The sequence below is a fragment of the Tachysurus fulvidraco genome, chromosome 12 (genome assembly GCF_022655615.1).
Source record: "Tachysurus fulvidraco isolate hzauxx_2018 chromosome 12, HZAU_PFXX_2.0, whole genome shotgun sequence".
Classification (NCBI taxonomy): Eukaryota; Metazoa; Chordata; class Actinopteri; order Siluriformes; family Bagridae; genus Tachysurus; species Tachysurus fulvidraco.
In genome coordinates, this window is record NC_062529.1 from 25,743,895 (window position 1) to 25,763,894 (window position 20,000).

The 20,000-nt window shown below is 45.5% G+C and overlaps 3 protein-coding genes across 3 annotated transcripts in view; 1 reads left to right on the plus strand and 2 right to left on the minus strand.

The window, feature by feature from the left end:
- Positions 1–2,964, minus strand: part of LOC113662048 (protein FAM98A) — a 10,149-nt gene extending 7,185 nt beyond the window's left edge. Inside the window, 1 exon segment of the mRNA XM_027176671.2 lies at positions 2,670–2,964. Coding sequence (XP_027032472.2) covers positions 2,670–2,707 — 38 coding nt within the window. The 5' untranslated portion in view covers positions 2,708–2,964.
- Positions 2,965–7,427: 4,463 nt separating this feature from the next.
- LOC125146040 (zinc finger protein 318-like) lies at positions 7,428–13,402 on the plus strand. The gene is made up of 7 exons (XM_047821685.1): positions 7,428–7,583; positions 8,404–8,899; positions 9,115–9,709; positions 11,152–11,225; positions 11,323–11,434; positions 11,511–11,617; positions 13,013–13,402. Exons 2-7 carry the CDS (start codon positions 8,429–8,431, stop codon positions 13,250–13,252), a joined length of 1,599 nt encoding a protein of 532 aa, XP_047677641.1. The 5' UTR covers positions 7,428–7,583; positions 8,404–8,428; the 3' UTR covers positions 13,253–13,402.
- Positions 13,403–14,799: 1,397 nt separating this feature from the next.
- Positions 14,800–20,000, minus strand: part of LOC125146042 (TBC1 domain family member 12-like) — an 8,495-nt gene continuing 3,294 nt past the window's right edge. Inside the window, exons 6-11 of the mRNA XM_047821686.1 lie at positions 19,601–19,686; positions 19,430–19,501; positions 19,140–19,268; positions 18,885–18,994; positions 18,336–18,594; positions 14,800–18,208 (exon numbers count right to left, since the gene is read on the minus strand). Coding sequence (XP_047677642.1) covers positions 18,137–18,208; positions 18,336–18,594; positions 18,885–18,994; positions 19,140–19,268; positions 19,430–19,501; positions 19,601–19,686 — 728 coding nt within the window. The 3' untranslated portion in view covers positions 14,800–18,136. The remainder of the gene's footprint in view (positions 18,209–18,335; positions 18,595–18,884; positions 18,995–19,139; positions 19,269–19,429; positions 19,502–19,600; positions 19,687–20,000) is intronic.

Genomic DNA, 20,000 nt, shown 5'->3' on the forward strand with positions numbered 1-20,000 from the left:
GAGCAGGGCTGGTTCATGAGGAGTGAATGTTTGGATGCTGTTGCTCCACATGCTCTCACATGTTCCCTCAGGTTCATGCTGGCTTTCTCTTAGTTATGAGGTCATAGCTAGTCATAGCTAGTCTTCCTGGAGTCCCAGCTCTCTCGCTCCACCCTGATGCTCTTCTTCCGGTTGAGTCTCATCACTTTGAGATGTTAGACACTTTTGAGTCTGTAGACACATGAGACTGCTGTGGTCAGACCAACTGAGGGACCATGGAGATGGAGGAGACTTTGGACTGCAGTCGATACCATCAGTTTCTCCTTCAGTGATCAATTCATACATTAATAAATGAATGTAGTTCACAGTTCTAGAAGAGTAATGATTCACAATCCAGTGTTTATAATGGTTTATAATCCCACTCAGTGTTTATAATGATGTATAATCCCATTCAGTGTTTATAATGATTTATAATCCCACTCTCAGTGTTTATAATGATTTATAATCCCACTCTCAGTGTTTATAATGATTTATAATCCCACTCTCAGTGTTTTATAATGATTTATAATCCCACTCTCAGTGTTTTATAATGATTTATAATCCCACTCTCAGTGTTTATAATGATTTATAATCCCACTCTCAGCGTTTTATAATGATTTATAATCCCACTCTCAGTGTTTATAATGATTTATAATCCCACTCTCTGGTGTTTATAATGATTTATAATCCCACTCTCAGTGTTTTATAATGATTTATAATCCCACTCTCAGTGTTTATAATGATGTATAATCCCACTCTCAGTGTTTATAATGGTTTATAATGGTTTATAATCCCACTCTGTGTTTATAATGATTTATAATCCCACTCTCAGTGTTTTATAATGATTTATAATCCCACTCCCTGGTGTCACCAATGAGGATGAGGTTCCCTTTTCACTGGTTCCTCCCTCATATTGTCTCAGGAAGATTTTCCTTCACTGCACCCTCACCCCGCGCACCCACACCCCGCGCACCCTCACCCCGCGCACCCTCACCCCGCGCACACTCACCCCGCGCACACTCACCCCGCGCACACTCACCCCGCGCACACTCACCCCGCGCACACTCACCCCCGCGCCACACTCATCCCCCTCTCACCACTCACCCGCTCCCCACTCACCCCTCTCAACCCCCCCTCTCCACACTCACCCCGCGCACACATTAAAAATACATTTATACATTTAACCTTTTAATATTTCTGTACGTCTGCTGTGTGACAGTGTCCATGGTTACAAACTCTACAGAAATAAAACTATTAAATGAATTAAATTAACCTGATTTTTGATACTTATCTCTCTTTATCTCTCTCTCTCTCTTTATCTCTCCCTCTCTTTATCTCTCTCTCTCTCTTTATCTCTCTCTCTCTTTATGTCTCCCTCTCTTTATCTCTCTCTCTCTTTATCTCTCTCTCTCTCTCTCTCTCCCTCTCTTTATCTCTCCCTCTCTTTATCTCTCTCTCTCTCTTTATCTCTCCCTCTCTTAATCTCTCCCTCTATTTATCTCTCTCACTCTCTTTATCTCTCTCTCTCTTTATCTCTCTCTCTCTAATCTTTATCTCACTGTGTGTACAGGTGTTTAAATAGCATGACGAGGCAAAGATCACCCACCCTGCACACACACACTGCACTCACACACACACACCCTGCACTCTCTCTCACACACACACCCACCCACCCTGCACACACACACTGCACTCACACACACACCCTGCACTCTCTCTCACACACACACACACACCCACCCTGCACTCTCACACACACACACACACACCCTGCACACACACACACCCTGCACACACACACCCTGCACACACCCTGCACACACCCTGCACTCACACACCCTGCACACACCCTGCACTCACACACCCTGCACTCTCTCTCTCTCACACACACCCTGCACTCACTCACACACACACACACACACCCTGCATTCACACACCCTGCACTCTCTCTCTCTCTCTCTCTCTCTCTCTCTCTCTCTCTCTCACACACACACACACACAATGCACTAACACACCCTACACACAAACACACCCCCTGCACTCACTCACACACACACACTCACACCCCCTGCACTCACTCACACACACACACACACACACACACACACACACCCTGCACTCACACACCCTGCATTCACACACCCTGCACTCTCTCTCTCTCACACACACCCTGCACTCACTCACACACACACACACACCCTGCACTCACTCTCACACACACACACACACACACACACACAATGCACTAACACACCCTACACACAAACACACCCCCTGCACTCACTCACACACACACACTCAAACCCACCCACCCAGCACTCACACACACACACACACCCAGCAATCACACACCCTGCACGTCTGCGTCTCTCTTCTCTCCTGCTCGTTCCGCGCTCTCTCGACACACAACAACACCACACACCACCACACACACCACACACACCCACACCCACACCCCGGCACGCGCACCACCCTACACACAAACACACCCCCTGCACTCACTCACACACACACACTCACACTCACTCTCTCACACGCACACCCTGCACACTCTCTCTCTCTCTCTCTCTCTCTCTCTCTCTCTCTCTCTCTCTCTCTCTCTCTCACACACACACACACACACACACACACACACACACACAGTTACGTACCCCAAATCCTCCAGAGAGTCCAGAATGTCAGTCTCCATGTAGAAACCCCTTTATTTCGGCTTAAATACAGAGATAATAAACAAACCGTCACTAACGCCGAAGCTGCATCATATGCTCGGTTGGCAGGACAGGGGTCCTAATGTGTCCTTAGGTGTCCACAAATGTGCACACAAATTAAAGTGACACAATGTAGAGATCCGTCATATAACTGTTTGTTTATGTCCATAGACTTCAGTAATAAAGGCTGGAACACAAAGTCACCGTCTGCAAAAACACAAGTAAAAAGAGAGAAATAAAACGTTTTATACAGGCATATGAATGGACGGCTACGGACGGGTCCGTATGTGTGTGTACATCCTGTTAGGACCCGGAACGTTAGGTAGATAAAAACATGCCTGATTATTTGGGTAACGTTTAAAACATGTCACAATTACAGAGCATTAACTGGGATAATATTTTTATATTTATATAATTTTAATATATAGCTTTATTTCACATCTTAGTAATTATTAGTTAGTAATTATAGAAGAAATGTGTAATTAAACGTCATTATAAACATCACCGCATTATTAACCACATAGTTTAATCAGTATTACTTTACAAATCAAAGTTAAATGTTACTAAGAACAATATTTATTGTATTAAAAAATTAACACGTAATTAATCATCTGTACCGATATCTGCGTTGTTTTTAAATCAGGCGAAAACGATAGCAACCAAAGCCCGGGGTCCTAAAGTGTGCAGACTTGTGTATAGATGCTGTTTGTTTGTGTTGTGTGACTCTGCCTTATACACACACTTTTGTGTGACTGCGTTGTGTGCTGTTATTGTGTGTTATACACACACACCTTTGTGTAGCTGTGTCTGATGCGTTATTGTGTAGTTTGAATGACGTGTTATTGTGTTGTTATGTAGTGTGACTGATGCGTTATTGTGTTGTTGTGTAGTGTGACTGATGCGTTATTGTGTTGTGTAGTGTGACTGATGTGTAGTTGTGTAGTTGTGTAGTGTGACTGATGTGTAGTTGTGTAGTGTGACTGATGTGTAGTTGTGTAGTGTGACTGATGCGTTATTGTGTAGTTGTGTAGTGTGACTGATGTGTTAGTGTTGATATAAGAGCAGTAACAATGCACCGCAGGCTGAACCCGGACTACCAGCGGGATTCTGTTCCTCCTCCCCGGTTTGGACCTCCAGCTGCTCCCAGTGACGCTGCTCACTTTACAGGACCGTTTAACACACACACTTACAACACACACTTCCCCAACCCTGTGTCTTACACCACATCTGTTCCTCCTCCGGGTTACCAGTGCTTCAACACCGACGTGAATTACCAGGTGAGTCATAAACATGTTTTGTGAGGTGATGTGGGGTGGGGTGAGGTGAGGTGGGGTGGGGTGGGGTGAGGTGAGGTGGGGTGGGGTGGGGTGGGGTGGGGTGAGGTGGGGTGGGGTGAGGTGGGGTGGGGTGGGGTGAGGTGGGGTGGGGTGGGGTGAGGTGGGGTGGGGTGGGGTGGGGTGAGGTGGGGTGGGGTGGGGTGGGGTGGGGTGGGGTGGGGTGGGGTGAGGTGTGTTGGGGTGGGGTTGATGGTGGGGGTGGGTTTTTGGGTGGGGGTGAGGTTTGTTGTGGGGTGTGGGTGTGGTGGGGTGGTCAAGTCAGGAAGCTTTTGTCGTCATTACACCATATATAACTGTTAAAGTACACAGTGACATAAGACAACATTTCCCCAGGATCAGTGTGTTACATAACACACACTGAGCTATAAGGACTTAGTGTCCTAGATACATAAAGTGTGTCTGTGTAACCTGGTGTACACAGTGCAGGACAAGACAAACAAGATAAGACAGTGCAGGACAAGACAAACAAGATAAGACAGTGCAGGACAAAAGACAGTGCAGGACAAACAATTACAAGACAATACACACGAGACAATAAACAGAAACAGCGGTGACCAGTGTACGTTCAGTGTAGATACTGTGTGTTCAGTGTAGATACTGTGTGTTCCGTGTACATACTGTGTGTTCAGTGTAGGTACTGTGTGTTCAGTGTAGGTACTGTGTGTTCAGTGTAGATACTGTAGATACTGTGTGTTCAGTGTAGATACTGTGTGTTCCGTGTAGATACTGTGTGTTCAGTGTAGGTACTGTGTGTTCAGTGTAGATATTGTGTGTTCAGTGTAGATACTGTGTGTTCAGTGTAGGTACTGTGTGTTCAGTGTAGGTACTGTGTGTTCAGTGTAGGTACTGTGTGTTCAGTGTAGATACTGTAGATACTGTGTGTTCAGTGTAGATACTGTGTGTTCCGTGTAGATACTGTGTGTTCAGTGTAGGTACTGTGTGTTCAGTGTAGATATTGTGTGTTCAGTGTAGATACTGTGTGTTCAGTGTAGGTACTGTGTGTTCAGTGTAGGTACTGTGTGTTCAGTGTAGATACTGTGTGTTCAGTGTAGATACTGTGTGTTCAGTGTAGATACTGTGTGTTCAGTGTAGATACTGTGTGTTCAGTGTAGGTACTGTGTGTTCAGTGTAGATACTGTGTGTTCAGTGTAGGTACTGTGTGTTCAGTGTAGATACTGTGTGTTCAGTGTAGATACTGTGTGTTCAGTGTAGATACTGTGTGTTCAGTGTAGATACTGTGTGTTCAGTGTAGGTACTGTGTGTTCAGTGTAGATACTGTGTGTTCAGTGTAGGTACTGTGTGTTCAGTGTAGGTACTGTGTGTTCAGTGTAGATACTGTGTGTTCAGTGTAGATATTGTGTGTTCAGTGTAGATACTGTGTGTTCAGTGTAGGTACTGTGTGTTCAGTGTAGATACTGTGTGTTCAGTGTAGATACTGTAGATACTGTGTGTTCAGTGTAGATATTGTGTGTTCAGTGTAGATACTGTGTGTTCAGTGTAGATACTGTGTGTTCAGTGTAGATACTGTGTGTTCAGTGTAGATACTGTGTGTTCAGTGTAGGTACTGTGTGTTCAGTGTAGATACTGTGTGTTCAGTGTAGATACTGTGTGTTCAGTGTAGATACTGTGTGTTCAGTGTAGGTACTGTGTGTTCAGTGTAGGTACTGTGTGTTCAGTGTAGATACTGTGTGTTCAGTGTAGATACTGTGTGTTCAGTGTAGGTACTGTGTGTTCAGTGTAGGTACTGTGTGTTCAGTGTAGATACTGTGTGTTCAGTGTAGATATTGTGTGTTCAGTGTAGATACTGTGTGTTCAGTGTAGGTACTGTGTGTTCAGTGTAGATATTGTGTGTTCAGTGTAGGTACTGTGTGTTCAGTGTAGATACTGTGTGTTCAGTGTAGATACTGTGTGTTCAGTGTAGATACTGTAGATACTGTGTGTTCAGTGTAGATATTGTGTGTTCAGTGTAGATATTGTGTGTTCAGTGTAGATACTGTGTGTTCAGTGTAGATACTGTGTGTTCAGTGTAGATATTGTGTGTTCAGTGTAGATACTGTGTGTTCAGTGTAGATACTGTGTGTTCCGTGTAGATATTGTGTGTTCAGTGTAGATACTGTGTGTTCAGTGTAGATACTGTAGATACTGTGTGTTCAGTGTAGATACTGTGTGTTCAGTGTAGATACTGTAGATACTGTGTGTTCAGTGTAGGTACTGTGTGTTCCGTGTAGATATTGTGTGTTCAGTGTAGATACTGTGTGTTCCGTGTAGATATTGTGTGTTCAGTGTAGATACTGTGTGTTCAGTGTAGATACTGTAGATACTGTGTGTTCAGTGTAGATACTGTGTGTTCAGTGTAGATACTGTAGATACTGTGTGTTCAGTGTAGGTACTGTGTGTTCAGTGTAGGTACTGTGTGTTCAGTGTAGATACTGTGTGTTCAGTGTAGATACTGTAGATACTGTGTGTTCAGTGTAGATACTGTAGATACTGTGTGTTCAGTGTAGGTACTGTGTGTTCAGTGTAGGTACTGTGTGTTCAGTGTAGATACTGTGTGTTCAGTGTAGGTACTGTGTGTTCAGTGTATATACTGTAGGTACTGTGTGTTCAGTGTAGGTACTGTGTGTTCAGTGTAGATACTGTGTGTTCAGTGTAGGTACTGTGTGTTCAGTGTAGGTACTGTGTGTTCAGTGTAGATACTGTGTGTTCAGTGTAGGTACTGTGTGTTCAGTGTAGATATTGTGTGTTCAGTGTAGGTACTGTGTGTTCAGTGTAGGTACTGTGTGTTCAGTGTAGATACTGTGTGTTCAGTGTACATACTGTAGGTACTGTGTGTTCAGTGTAGATACTGTGTGTTCAGTGTACATACTGTAGGTACTGTGTGTTCAGTGTAGGTACTGTGTGTTCAGTGTACATACTGTAGGTACTGTGTGTTCAGTGTAGGTACTGTGTGTTCAGTGTAGATATTGTGTGTTCAGTGTAGGTACTGTGTGTTCAGTGTAGGTACTGTGTGTTCAGTGTAGGTACTGTGTGTTCAGTGTACGTACTGTGTGTTCAGTGTAGATAGAGAAGTGGTTAAAGTGTAGGTACTGTGTGTTCAGTGTAGATACTGTGTGTTCAGTGTAGATACTGTGTGTTCAGTGTAGATACTGTGTGTTCAGTGTATATACTGTGTGTTCAGTGTAGATAGAGAAGTGGTTAAAGTGTAGGACTACTGGGTTCGAATCCCAGGTCCACCAAGCTGCTGGGCCCCTGAGCAAAACCCATAACCTTCAACTGCTTAGTTGTATAAATTGAAATAAAAAATGTAGGTCACTCTGGAGAAGGGATAAATAATTACCACACGCTTATCGTGCATCAGTATCACAGTACTGTGTGTGTGTGTGTGTGTGTGTGTGTGTGTGTGTGTGTGTGTGTGTGTGTGTGTGTGTGTGTGTGTGTGCGTGCAGCCAGCAGCTCCTCCAGCACAGTTTTCTGCAGTATGGTCACTTCAACAGGACGAGCTGCAAAATCTGGAGGTGAAGTGAGTAAAGTTTACACACACACAGAGGCCACGCCTCCTTCACTGAGACTGACACACAGAGGCCACGCCTCCTTCACTGAGACTGACACACAGAGGCCACGCCTCCTTCACTGAGACTGACACACACAGAGGCCACGCCTCCTTCACTGAGACTGACACACAGAGGCCATGCCTCCTGCACTGAGACTGACACACACAGAGGCCACGCCTCCTGCACTGAGACTGACACACAGAGGCCACGCCTCCTGCACCGAGACTGACACACAGAGGCCACGCCTCCTGCACTGAGACTGACACACAGAGGCCACGCCTCCTGCACCGAGACTGACACACAGAGGCCACGCCTCCTGCACTGAGACTGACACACAGAGGCCACGCCTCCTGCACTGAGACTGACACACACAGAGGCCACGCCTCCTGCACTGAGACTGACACACACAGAGGCCACGCCTCCTGCACTGAGACTGACACACAGAGGCCACGCCTCCTGCACTGAGACTGACACACACAGAGGCCACGCCTCCTGCACTGAGACTGACACACAGAGGCCACGCCTCCTGCACTGAGACTGACACACACAGGGGCCACGCCTCCTGCACTGAGACTGACACACACAGAGGCCACGCCTCCTGCACTGAGACTGACACACACAGGGGCCACGCCTCCTGCACTGAGACTGACACACACAGAGGCCACGCCTCCTGCACTGAGACTGACACACACAGAGGCCACGCCTCCTGCACTGAGACTGACACACATGGGTCTATGTATCTTATGAATATTAAACTTATTGTACTTTGGTGTTTCTTCTCATCCTCAGAAAGAAAGCTGAGGAATTCCTGCGCATGCTGGAAGCTAAAGATTGGGTCAAACCTTCCGGCGAATCGGGAGACAAAGTCACGAGGCGGCAGAATGCAGACGCCGAAGCCGAGAGACATGGGTCGGAGAAGCACTCGAGAGGGCGGAGCCGGAGTAAGAGCAGGAGCCGGAGTCAAGGGAGGAGCCTGGGGCGGAGTCGAGGAAAGAGCAGAGCTCGCAGTCGGGGAAGGAGCCGAGCTCGGAGCAGGAGCAGGAGTCGGGGTAAAAGCCGCACCAGAGCAAAGAGCCGGCCTCGCAGTCGTAGCCGCAGCCGGGGGCGGAGCTTAGCCAGGAGTAAAAGCCAGCCTCGGTTCCATAAAGAATCTCAGCGCAGCATTAAAGACACAGCAACTCCATCTGTTAGTAGAGTACCTGACCTCTTCCAGAACCTGAAACAGGTCCTACAGAGCAAAGAGCTGGAGAATCACCTCACTGTGGTGAAGAACACCTTCAACCAGGTATTATAATCACTCACAGGTCTTATAAAGACTCCTCCTCATCCTCCATCCTCCTCATTTACAACTGGATTAGAAGCAGAACAAACTGTTGAACATCCTGCAGCTGTAACCCAGATGTTTGGTCATGTTCTCCAGCTAGAAGCAGTTTGTTCTGAAGTTCACATCTTTTATGTAATAGTGTAATGATGGAGAAATGTTTTTGTATCTTTTCTTAGACCCATGAAGACATGAGGCTGAAGCAGGAAGCTGCACCTTCACAGAAATTTCCAGACTTTCTGAAGAAGTCCTGCGACCCCGAGCGAGCCGGTTACTCCAACCCAAACTCCGTACTTCCTCACGAGAGAGTGTCCGGAAATGACAGCACCTTAAATTGGATCTTACCCTGGAACGATCCGGGACAAAAGATGGGAACTTTCCCGAATAAATGCGTCTTCTCCAGCATCGAGGACGAGGAGGAGTTCCTCTACGGAGAAGATGACGGGAGGAAGAAGCCCCAAGCCGTCACCGTCCCGCTCGCTCAAACCAGACATGCTGAAAATCCGATCTCGTCTCCATGTATCTCCAAACCTCCCGTCCTCCAGGAGCCCAGGGGACAGAGCGTGATCCCCAGACAACGCTTGACCCCAGACGTCTCAGCAGAGGAGTGCGAGAAGGTGAAGAACCTGCTGAAGACCATCGGGTTGAACCTGAACCAGTCCGACATCAGCAAGATGGTCACCAGACTGAAGCAGAAGCAAGAGGAGCAGAGAGGCGTGAGCTCGAAACAGACTCTCAGAGCGACACTGGAGACACTGCTGAACCGCAATAAAGGTACCAGAGATAGATCAGACATCATCAGACATAAAACATAGGTTAGTAAGATCAGGCATACCAATAGTAACGTGCTAATTAGAGCTAGATCAGACACACAAATAGACCTTTAGTAAGGCATTAAATTTACATGAGACATCAATAACAGATCTAGATCAGACACCTTGAAACCTGTACTGCACTAAAGATATCAGAGCTAGATCAGACATAATTATTAGACCTGTAACAATACACTAATAGTCTAAGATCAGATTGGATTTTGATAACAGACAGAGTGCTAAATGCTTTAGAACTAGATCAGACATCATCATGCCTATAATAATTCCAGAGCTATCGAAGATAGATCAGACACCAATATCAATCAGACCTCGATATAATTATACAGTAAAAGTACAACGATTAGGTCAGGCACAAAATCCACGCCTGTAATAATTCACGAAATATGTAAAAATTAGATCAGACACCAATGTCTGATCTGTAATAGTACGCTGAAGGTATGATAGATCAGACCTTGACATGAGAGCTGGAAAAGTGTATTAAAGGGATAAAAGGGTTTAAAGGGATAGCTTTAAAAAAGCAGATCCCAAAACATCACACATCATAATGCAGGAATAATCAGATGTTTAGATCAGATACCAGACAGCATGAGCAATCAATCAGACTTCTAAATAAGAGCTAAAAAATATATTAAAGATCAAGAAACCGGATATCAACACAATATCTAGATTAGACACCGATATCTGATCTGTAATACTGCAGTATAGACAGCGTGGGATTAGAGAGTGAGATCAGACAGCAGGATTAGGTGTGAGATCAGACAGTAGGATTAGGGTGTGAGATCAGACAGTAGGATTAGGGTGTGAGATCAGACAGCAGGATTAGGGTGTGAGATCAGACCGCAGGATTAGGGTGTGAGATCAGACAGCAGGATTAGAGTGTGAGATCAGACAGCAGTATTAGAGTGTGAGATCAGACAGCAGGATTAGGGTGTGAGATCAGACAGCAGGATTAGGGTGTGAGATCAGACAGCAGGATTAGGGTGTGAGATCAGACAGCAGGATTAGGGTGTGAGATCAGACAGCAGGATTAGGGTGTGAGATCAGACAGCAGGATTAGGGTGTGAGATCAGACAGCAGGATGAGGGTGTGAGATCAGACGGCCGGATTAGAGAGTGAGATCAGACGGCAGTATCAGAGTGTGAGATCAGACAGCAGTATCAGAGCGTGAGATCAAACAGCAGGATTAGAGTGAGATCAAACAGCAGTATCAGGGTGTGAGATCAGACAGCAGTATCAGGGTGTGAGATCAGACAGCAGTATCAGGGTGTGAGATCAGACAGCAGTATCAGGGTGTGAGATCAGACAGCAGTATCAGGGTGTGAGATCAGACAGCAGTATGTGTGTGTATAATAATTATGGTTTATGTTGATGGTGTGTGTGCAGTGCAGAAGTCTGAGGACAGTCGGAGTAATCGATCTGAAAGCAGCCATTCATGTCGAGAGTCTGACCACAGAGAGGTAACAGGGGAATAAATAAATAAATAAATAAACAAACAAACAAATAAATAAATAAATAAAGAGCGTTGACATTGATGCAGAGTTTGGTGTCTGCTAGCAGAGTGAGGAGATGGAGAGAGAGAAGGAGAAGGAGCGGAGAGAGAAACAGATCCAGAAGAAGAGGAAGGAGTACCTGGTGAAGGAGCTGGAGGATCTGCTGAAGCATGAAGGTACTCAGGCTTTACACAGAACCCTGCAGTGTGCAGCAGGATGTTCCTCTGAACACTGATGTCTCTCTCACCGCAGGTTCAGGTGATCTGATCCCCGTCATCGGTTTCTTCTGTCAGCGCTGCGAGGAGTTCCTCGGGGACCTGAGCAGTGCTGAGGGACACAAACACACCAACACACACCAGGTCAACACACTACACACTCAGACATCAGGGTTCTGTGTTACCTTCATCTGGTTTTACAGCTTTCAGGGTTGGATTTGGTGAATTAATCGTATTTTGGTCCTTTGATGATGTTTCATGTTTTGTCCGAATATTCGAGCCTGGACCGGATTGGGCTCCTTTGGGGGCGGGGCTTATAATCCAAGGTTTACATCTACTTATACCCCTTTTCCACCAGAAAGAACCGGGTGCTGGTTCAGAGCGAGTGCTGGTGCTGGTTCAGAGTCGGTTCCACTGGAGAACCTTCTAAGAACCGGTTTGCCTTTCCGTCGGTCAGAGAGCATCACAGCACCGAGTGTGACGTCACTGTATACGTGTCACGTTACACAGCGACGTTAGCGCAGCAGCGACAAACACAACAACAACAATGGTGGATGTTACTTTACTGTTAATGCTCATGGCTTTGTGAACCTACATTAACACCCAAACGCGGCGAATCCGACGTGTACGTGCGGCTCCGTGTAATCTGTATAAACGGAGGTTGTGATGGAGAAAGTACTTAACGTTATTTTATCATTAACACAGAAAAAAGTTAGCCTTAGCATGTAGCTACCTACTATCATGTGTGCTGATAATGTATCATATCGCGGTAAAGTAAAAGTGTATTAAACATTAGTATACTTAAGGTACATTATCAAATGTGCTAACAGTAGCCCCGCCCACAGCCCCGCCCACAAGCGGTTCTTAAGTCTAGGCCAGCGACGTTTTGGTGCTACATAAGAACCACTTTTCCTGGTTCAGAGCCGGTGCTTTGGCGGTCGAAACAGAAAGAACTGGTTCTAAATTAGGCTCCGAACCTGCACTCAAACTGCCTCAGGGGTAAAGGGGCAATAGAAGAATTCCTCACTTAACTTATGCTTAATTTTCAGTTCCATACATCATGTTTGCGGTTCATCATGTTTGTGGTTTATGTAAATCCCCGTACCCAGAGATCCCGTCTCTACACCACGCTCGTGCTCGATTGCTTCATTAGTCCTTAGGCCTGGACACGTCCTCCATACTGTGTGCACCTTCCTGAGCTAAAGCTTTAGAATCAACATGAAACTTGTAAACATTAAAAAAGAATTTACTCTAAAAACTCAATTTTGTCAAAACGCTCCAGAGCGTTAAAGTTGACTCAAGTGAATCAGAGAATCGACTCTTTTTTTGGGATTGACTCAATGGTTTGATACACAAGAGATTAAAAAGTTTATATTTGTAAAAAGTATTTATCAACACTACTTGGATGGAAAAAAGGAGGTTATTTAATAAGGTAACTTATTATCTGCTAATTTAATCAAATACTCTATAACCTCTTTATAACCTGCTTTATAACCTCTTTATAACCTCAACATCTCACACCTCTCCACCATGTCACAGGATCAGCAGCTCGAAGACAAGAAGAGGCACCGAGACCAGGAGATTAACACGGAGAGGAAAAGACCGAGAGAAGACGCTCACAGCCCTCACGGGACCAAGGACGAGTCCAGAGTCCAGGAGACGAAAGACAGGAACGATGACGACGGCCAGTCGAGTAAGAGCGGCAAAAAGAAGAAAAAGAAAGAGAAAAAGAAGAAGGAAAAAAAGAAAGAGAAGAAGAAAAAGTCTAAGAAGAATTAGCGTGTGTCTCTCCTGACCGTGTCAGGGCCGACATATTAACTCGTCATACTGGACAAACGTAACGCTTACAAAAGGGTGCCAAAACTTATTGTCTTTGATGAAAAGAAACTGTTTTGTCATCACTGCAAATAAAGCAGCTTTAGTGTTAAAGACACGACCCCACGGCTCTCCAACACCTGCTACAGGTTTATCACAGAATCGGGATCATATCAGCACCACCCGCATCCCACCATCCACATCCCACCACCCGCCTCCCACATCCCACCATCCACCACCCGCATCCCACCATCCACCACCCGCATCCCACCATCCACCTCCCACATCCCACCACCCGCATCCCGCATCCCACCATCCACCACCCGCATCCCACAATCCACCTCCCACCATCCACATCCCGCATCCCACCTCCCACCATCCACCTCCCACATCCCACCATCCACCACCTGCATCCCACCACCCACATCCCACCACCCGCATCCCACTATCCACCTCCCACATCCCACCACCCGCATCCCACCATCCACCTCCCGCATCCCACCACCCGCATCCCGCATCCCACCACCCGCATCCCACATCCCACCATCCACCACCCGCATCCCACCATCCACCTCCCACCACCCGCATCCCACCATCCACCTCCCACCACCCGCATCCCACCATCCACCTCCCACCATCCACATCCCGCATCCCACCTCCCACCATCCACCTCCCACATCCCACCATCCACCACCTGCATCCCACCACCCACATCCCACCACCCGCTAAACCGATTCATCTAAACAATTCAGCTACAGTTTACATTTAGATTCCAAGCGTAAAGTTCATTTGTAGCTGAATTTTCATGATCAGTTGTTTCTTCTTGTTCATTTCTCTCAAAATAAATCATTTAGTTACACAAAGCTGCAGTACTGACACTCTGTGACCAGACCGACTTCGGCTTCTTCCAGCGAGTCGGATCATCCGACTCACCAAAAAGCAGAGATGGGGACTCGAGTCATATGAGTTGACTCGAGTCAGACTTGAGTCGCAAATTTGAGACTTGCTTGACAAATATTAAAAAAAGACTCAACTCCACATTCATGACTTGAGACTTGACTCGGACTTGAGTTAAATGACCGAGATGGGGGACTCGACTTGACTCGAGTCAGACTTAAGTCGCAAATTTGAAACTCGAGAATTGCTTGACAAATACCAATAAAAGACTCGACTCGACTTTGACATTCATGACTTGAGACTTACTTGTGACTTGCACGTGTGTGACTTACTCCCGCCTCCGGCACAAAGAGTCGACTCTGTTGACTCACGAACAAATCTTTCCAGTTTCTTTTCTAAACTCGATCAATACTTAAGACAGAAAGTGTTCGTGATAAATAGAGCTTTTGATTGTGAGTCTTTAAACCGTAGCGTATCTGCTCGTAACGAACGTAACCGCTCGTAACGAACGTAACCGCTCGTAACGAACGTAACCGCTCGTAACGAACGTAACCGCTCGTAACGAACGTAACCGCTCGTAACGAACGCTGAAATAAGACGAGGCAATACATCCGTTTTATGTCCTAATGTTTTATTAACAACTCAAAATAACGACAGAACTTCAAATTCATTTTTTCCCCAACTCGATGTTCATGAATCTGTAAATTAAACACTAGCCAGAGAGACCCCACAGCCCCCGAGCCGAGAACGTTATTCACTTCTATTTACATTTCTAATCTACAGAAATCGGTGCACGTTGTTTGTACAACACTGACAGTATGTAAAAAACCTGTACAATAATGAGTTCAGATTTAAAAAGGAAATAAAAAGCGAGTCAGTGACGTCAGCGATCGTCGTTCGGACGACGTGTTGAAGCGGTTAGTGTGTTAAGGGACTCCGAAAGGTCGTGGATCAAAGTCGGTGGGCTACGAAAAACAATCTGGTATAAAACGTCCGTCAGACCGTCAAAGATGCGTTAAAATTTTTAGAAACACGACAAACAGGAAGTGCATTTTAAAAAGCAGTCAGCAGCTTCTGGATTCTTCCTCTTAGAAGGAACATGATGGGGGGGGGGGGGGTGTGAAAACTCAGCATCACATAAAAGTCCAGAGAGACCTCACATTATTATTATTATTATTGTAGTCTCACGTCAGTCTGTGATTGGCTGATCTCAACCTCCTGATGATGTCATCACTGTCACAAATGTAGGATCAGAAAGTTAACGTAATAAAGTACAACATACAGCTAATTAGCTAGCTAGTAAAAACCTTTACGCTAGCGAGCGTGTCTCGGTGTCTGAGGCTCCGCCCACCGGATACGGCACGTCTGATGAGTTTCTGTACGCTTTTCTGGACACGAGATTTGGGATCGTCCAGGCTGTATTCTGATTGGCTCTCTGTGCTCATGTGTCTTACACTACAGATGAAAGAACCAAAAAAAAAGGCATTTAGCGGTGAGTCAAAAATAAATAAATAAAAAAACTCACGTGGTTGAGAAAAAAACGCTACGGTTCGTTCAAACAAAAAGCTTTCTTTTCTGAAAAGAGGGCGGGGCTTCGATAGGTTCCTCTGTTACACTCGGTTCTCTAGTAGAACCCTTTCAGGAAGCCAGGAAAATGTTCATGATAAAGATGCAGAAAAACGAGTGTTCATTAGAAAGTAGAACCGTTAGCTGGAAGCTAACAAGTCGCTTATCCGATCGTGAGCCCTTAAATAACACCGAACCGTGCGAGTGTTTCCTGCGAGAACGTTCCACAGGGAACCGTATCAGAAAGGTAGAACCATGGAATGATCCAACAGCACGGATCCTAAGTGGAGTTAAGAACCCTAACAGAAGCCTCCAACTGAGAAGGGATCAGAAAATAGAACCATTCCAGGAAGTCGAGAACTCCTAATTATCCAACGAAACAATCCTAGAACCCTACGACCGATCCGTTCTCCACCAAGTGGAACTCTCAGGAAACTAAGACCTCAGAAATAAAGACGTCGTTAGAGATCTAAAGGGATCTACTCTGAACTTCCGTGAATCCCTACAGCACGGTGATTATCTGGTGTTTTAAACAGAACCCTTGAACAGAACGTCCTGTTTTTCCCATCAGAGAAGATCCAATCTCTGCAAGCCAAAAACCCTTAGAGTGCTCCAAGTACCAAGAAGTTCAGGTTCTAGATGTTAAAAAATGAACAAGGGGTTCTTCATTGATTTTAAGGGTTCTGTGGATGACCGGAGATGATGTAAAGTTCTACAAAGAAACAGAGTAAACTTACAGAAGTGTGGAACGTTCCATCCCTAAACCAACCATCCAGGACCTGCCTACAAATATTTAAGGTTCTCCAGAAGGACGACTGAAGAACCTTTACAGTTTTATGAGCGTGGAACAAGAGTCAAGGTGCAAATGTTCTCTCTAAAAAAAGTTATAAAAAAACATGAGCTTCAAAAGGAGTGTGTGTGTGTGTGTGTTAGTAATATAAGGTTTAGCACTAGTGTGTATCACACAGCTGGTGTGTGTGTGTTCGTAATATAAGGTTTAGCACTAGTGTGTATCACACAGCTGGTGTGTGTGTGTGTGTGTGTTCGTAATATAAGGTTTAGCACTAGTGTGTATCACACAGCTGGTGTGTGTGTGTGTGTGTGTTCGTAATATAAGGTTTGGCACTAGTGTGTATCACACAGCTGGTGTGTGTGTGTGTTCGTAATATAAGGTTTGGCATTAGTGTGTGTGTGTGTGTGTTCGTAATATAAGGTTTGGCATTAGTGTGTGTGTGTGTGTGTTCGTAATATAAGGTTTGGCACTAGTGTGTATCACACAGCTGGTGTGTGTGTGTGTTAGTAATAAGGTTTGGCACTAGTGTGTATCACACGGCTGGTGTGTGTGTGTGTGTGTGTGTGTGTGTATGAGCTTACGAATTGCACTTGTGTGTATTGGCCTCACAGATCAGCTCTGGGTCTAAAGGCCACAATAATGCTACTGCATTAGGAGCAAGCTTGTGTGTGTGTGTGTGTGTGTGTGTGTGTGTGTGTGTGTGTGTGTGTGAGATTCGATGTTAGCTGTTATATGGTTACATCTCGATCCATCACGGCCGGACAAAATAAAAACATTAGCTTAAACACATTTTCACACGTTTGGTCGTTGCTGAAGTTTAACGTTGTTTCTTGTTCAAATTATTTTAATATTAATAGCTAGCAAATAAAAAAAAGGCGCGCGGTTTGGCAACACAGCACTATGTACAAGATTGTGTGGAAATAAAGTGTCGTTTGTGTCTCTTGTCTTCAAGTAATGTTTAGCGTAAAGTTTTCACCATCTCCTTCCTATGCTGCTGTTTAAAGACAGTTCCTGATTCATGGAGGGCGGAGCTTAAGATAACCTGATCATATTGCATCACAACACCGGTTACTTAGTTACTCGTGCTAACTAGCTCGCATCAGACAGTTAATATTAGCTAGGCTAGCTGGATCGCGTCCACGTCAATCTGCTTAGCTTTTAGACTTACACCAGTATTGTGTCTTTAAAATGTAACACGTGTATAGATGATGTCATATAATCATATATACAACAAGCTCCGCCCCCAAGACTCAGAGACGCTGTCAATCAGACATGACAATCAGTCTTGTACCTAATCTTTAAAGTGTGTGTGTGTGTGTGTGTGTGTGTGTGTGTGTGTGTGTGTGTGTGTTATTTGCTTTAAAGTCACAAACATTTGGCACTTGGCATAGATAACTTTACAGTAATACCTCTCTCTCTCACACACTCACACACACACACACACACACACAAAATGAAATGTCTTCTGCTGCTGAATTTCTTCCCAACATCTTCCACGAGTTGCTGAAGCTCTGCAGTCCGTCTCGTTAATACTGAACACGACAGTGTGTTTAAACATTCCCAGAACCTGCTACTTCATTAGGTGTCAGCTGTTAGCTTCTTAACGCAGGACTTCCTGTTTTATCAGCTTCTTTAGGTCCATCTTTCATCAGAGCTGAAAACACCTGCAGCAGAAAATCAGCCCCATTATTACCCCCCCCACACACACACACACACATTATTATGGAGCAGGTTTCCCCGACTAAAGCGTTAGGAGTTATAAACTGTAGACTGTTGATCTGGAGTGTGTACCTGGTTCCAGCGACGGTTGTTGCTGATCATGTGTGTGTTAGCGATGCAGGTGAAGAGTGTGTGTGCTGGGGTGTTCTGCAGGAGGCGGGACAGGAACTGGGCACTGTGGATGAAGTCCATCTGCAGCAGGACGTCCTGATAAAGGCGCAGGATTCCCAAGGCTGTGCGGAACAGAGCTTCCTCCCCGTCACGGCAAAACAAATCCCACACACGACATGCCACGTCCAGTGGCAACGGCTTACTGTACAACGTAAAGATCCTGCACACACACACACACACACACACACACACACACACACACGACAACACATGAACATTCAGACCAGTGATAATGATTCTCTCAGTGTAGACAGCAGGGAATTGGTATAGGGATTATAGATTAAGGGTGTAGGAATTATTGTGCAGGGATTAGGGTGCAGGGAGTAAAGTGCAGGGAGTAGGGATTAGGGTGCAGGGAGTAAAGTGCAGGGAGTAGGGATTAGGGTGCAGGGATTAAGGTGCAGGGAGTAGGGTGTAGGGAGTAGGGTGTAGGGTGTAAGGAGCACTTACCAGTCTATGAGGTAAAAATCTGGAGTCAGACTGTTGCTCTGAAAGTGCTGGAATAATTTAGGGAGATTCTCCTCAAAGAAAACCTCAAACGCTGCAAAATACTTCAACATCTAAACACAAAATGAGGAAATATTTATATCAGAATTTATCTTAAAGACAACAGTGAGATGTTTAATAACCCAGTTATTAACACTAATGATTATACTGTGTGTGTGTGTGTGTGTGTGTGTGTGTGTGTGTGTGTGTGTGTGTTACCAGGTCATGGTCCACCCTAAAGAAGGCCATTTGACATGGTTTGTTGAGGAGGTTTGCAAAGGCAATAAAGGCGTCGGCTTCCTCGAGGTTCAGAATAAGAACAGCAGCTATGAAGGACATTCCCTGTACCTGAAACACACACACACACACACATATACACACACACACACAGAGACACACACACATGCAGACACACACACACACACGTTATCTCTGCTGCTGTAAGTCACAACAGCACAAAAAGCTGTGACAGAAAGATGTAGCAGATCAGCAGGTTCTCCGACACTCACATATCCTACATCAGGTCTGTAACAGGTGTATGCACCCAGGACATTATGTAGAACATCGTGATACGGCCCACCCTTCAGACAGAGAGAGAGAGAGAGAGACAGAGAGAGAGATTAGTACATCTCATGGTCAGAACACTGGCATTCATTCTGTTTCTTCAAGATGTTCCTCACCTTCTGGAATATAAAGAGCGAGGGGAAAGTCCGGAAAATGTCCAGTTTAATCAGGTCCAGACTCGACTCCTTATCGACACCACAGTCTGAGATACACAGGAAGGTCAGAGAGATATACAGGACTCTTACTGTGTGTGTAGCAGCTGTGTGTAGTAGCAGCTGTGTGTAGCAGCTGTGTGTAGTAGCAGCTGTGTGTAGTAGCTGTGTGTAGTAGCAGCTGTGTGTAGTAGTAGCTGTGTGTAGTAGCAGCTGTGTGTAGTAGTAGCTGTGTGTAGTAGTAGCTGTGTGTAGTAGCAGCTGTGTGTAGTAGCAGCTGTGTGTAGCAGCTGTGTGTAGTAGCAGCTGTGTGTAGTAGCTGTGTGTAGTAGCAGCTGTGTGTAGTAGCTGTGTGTAGTAGCAG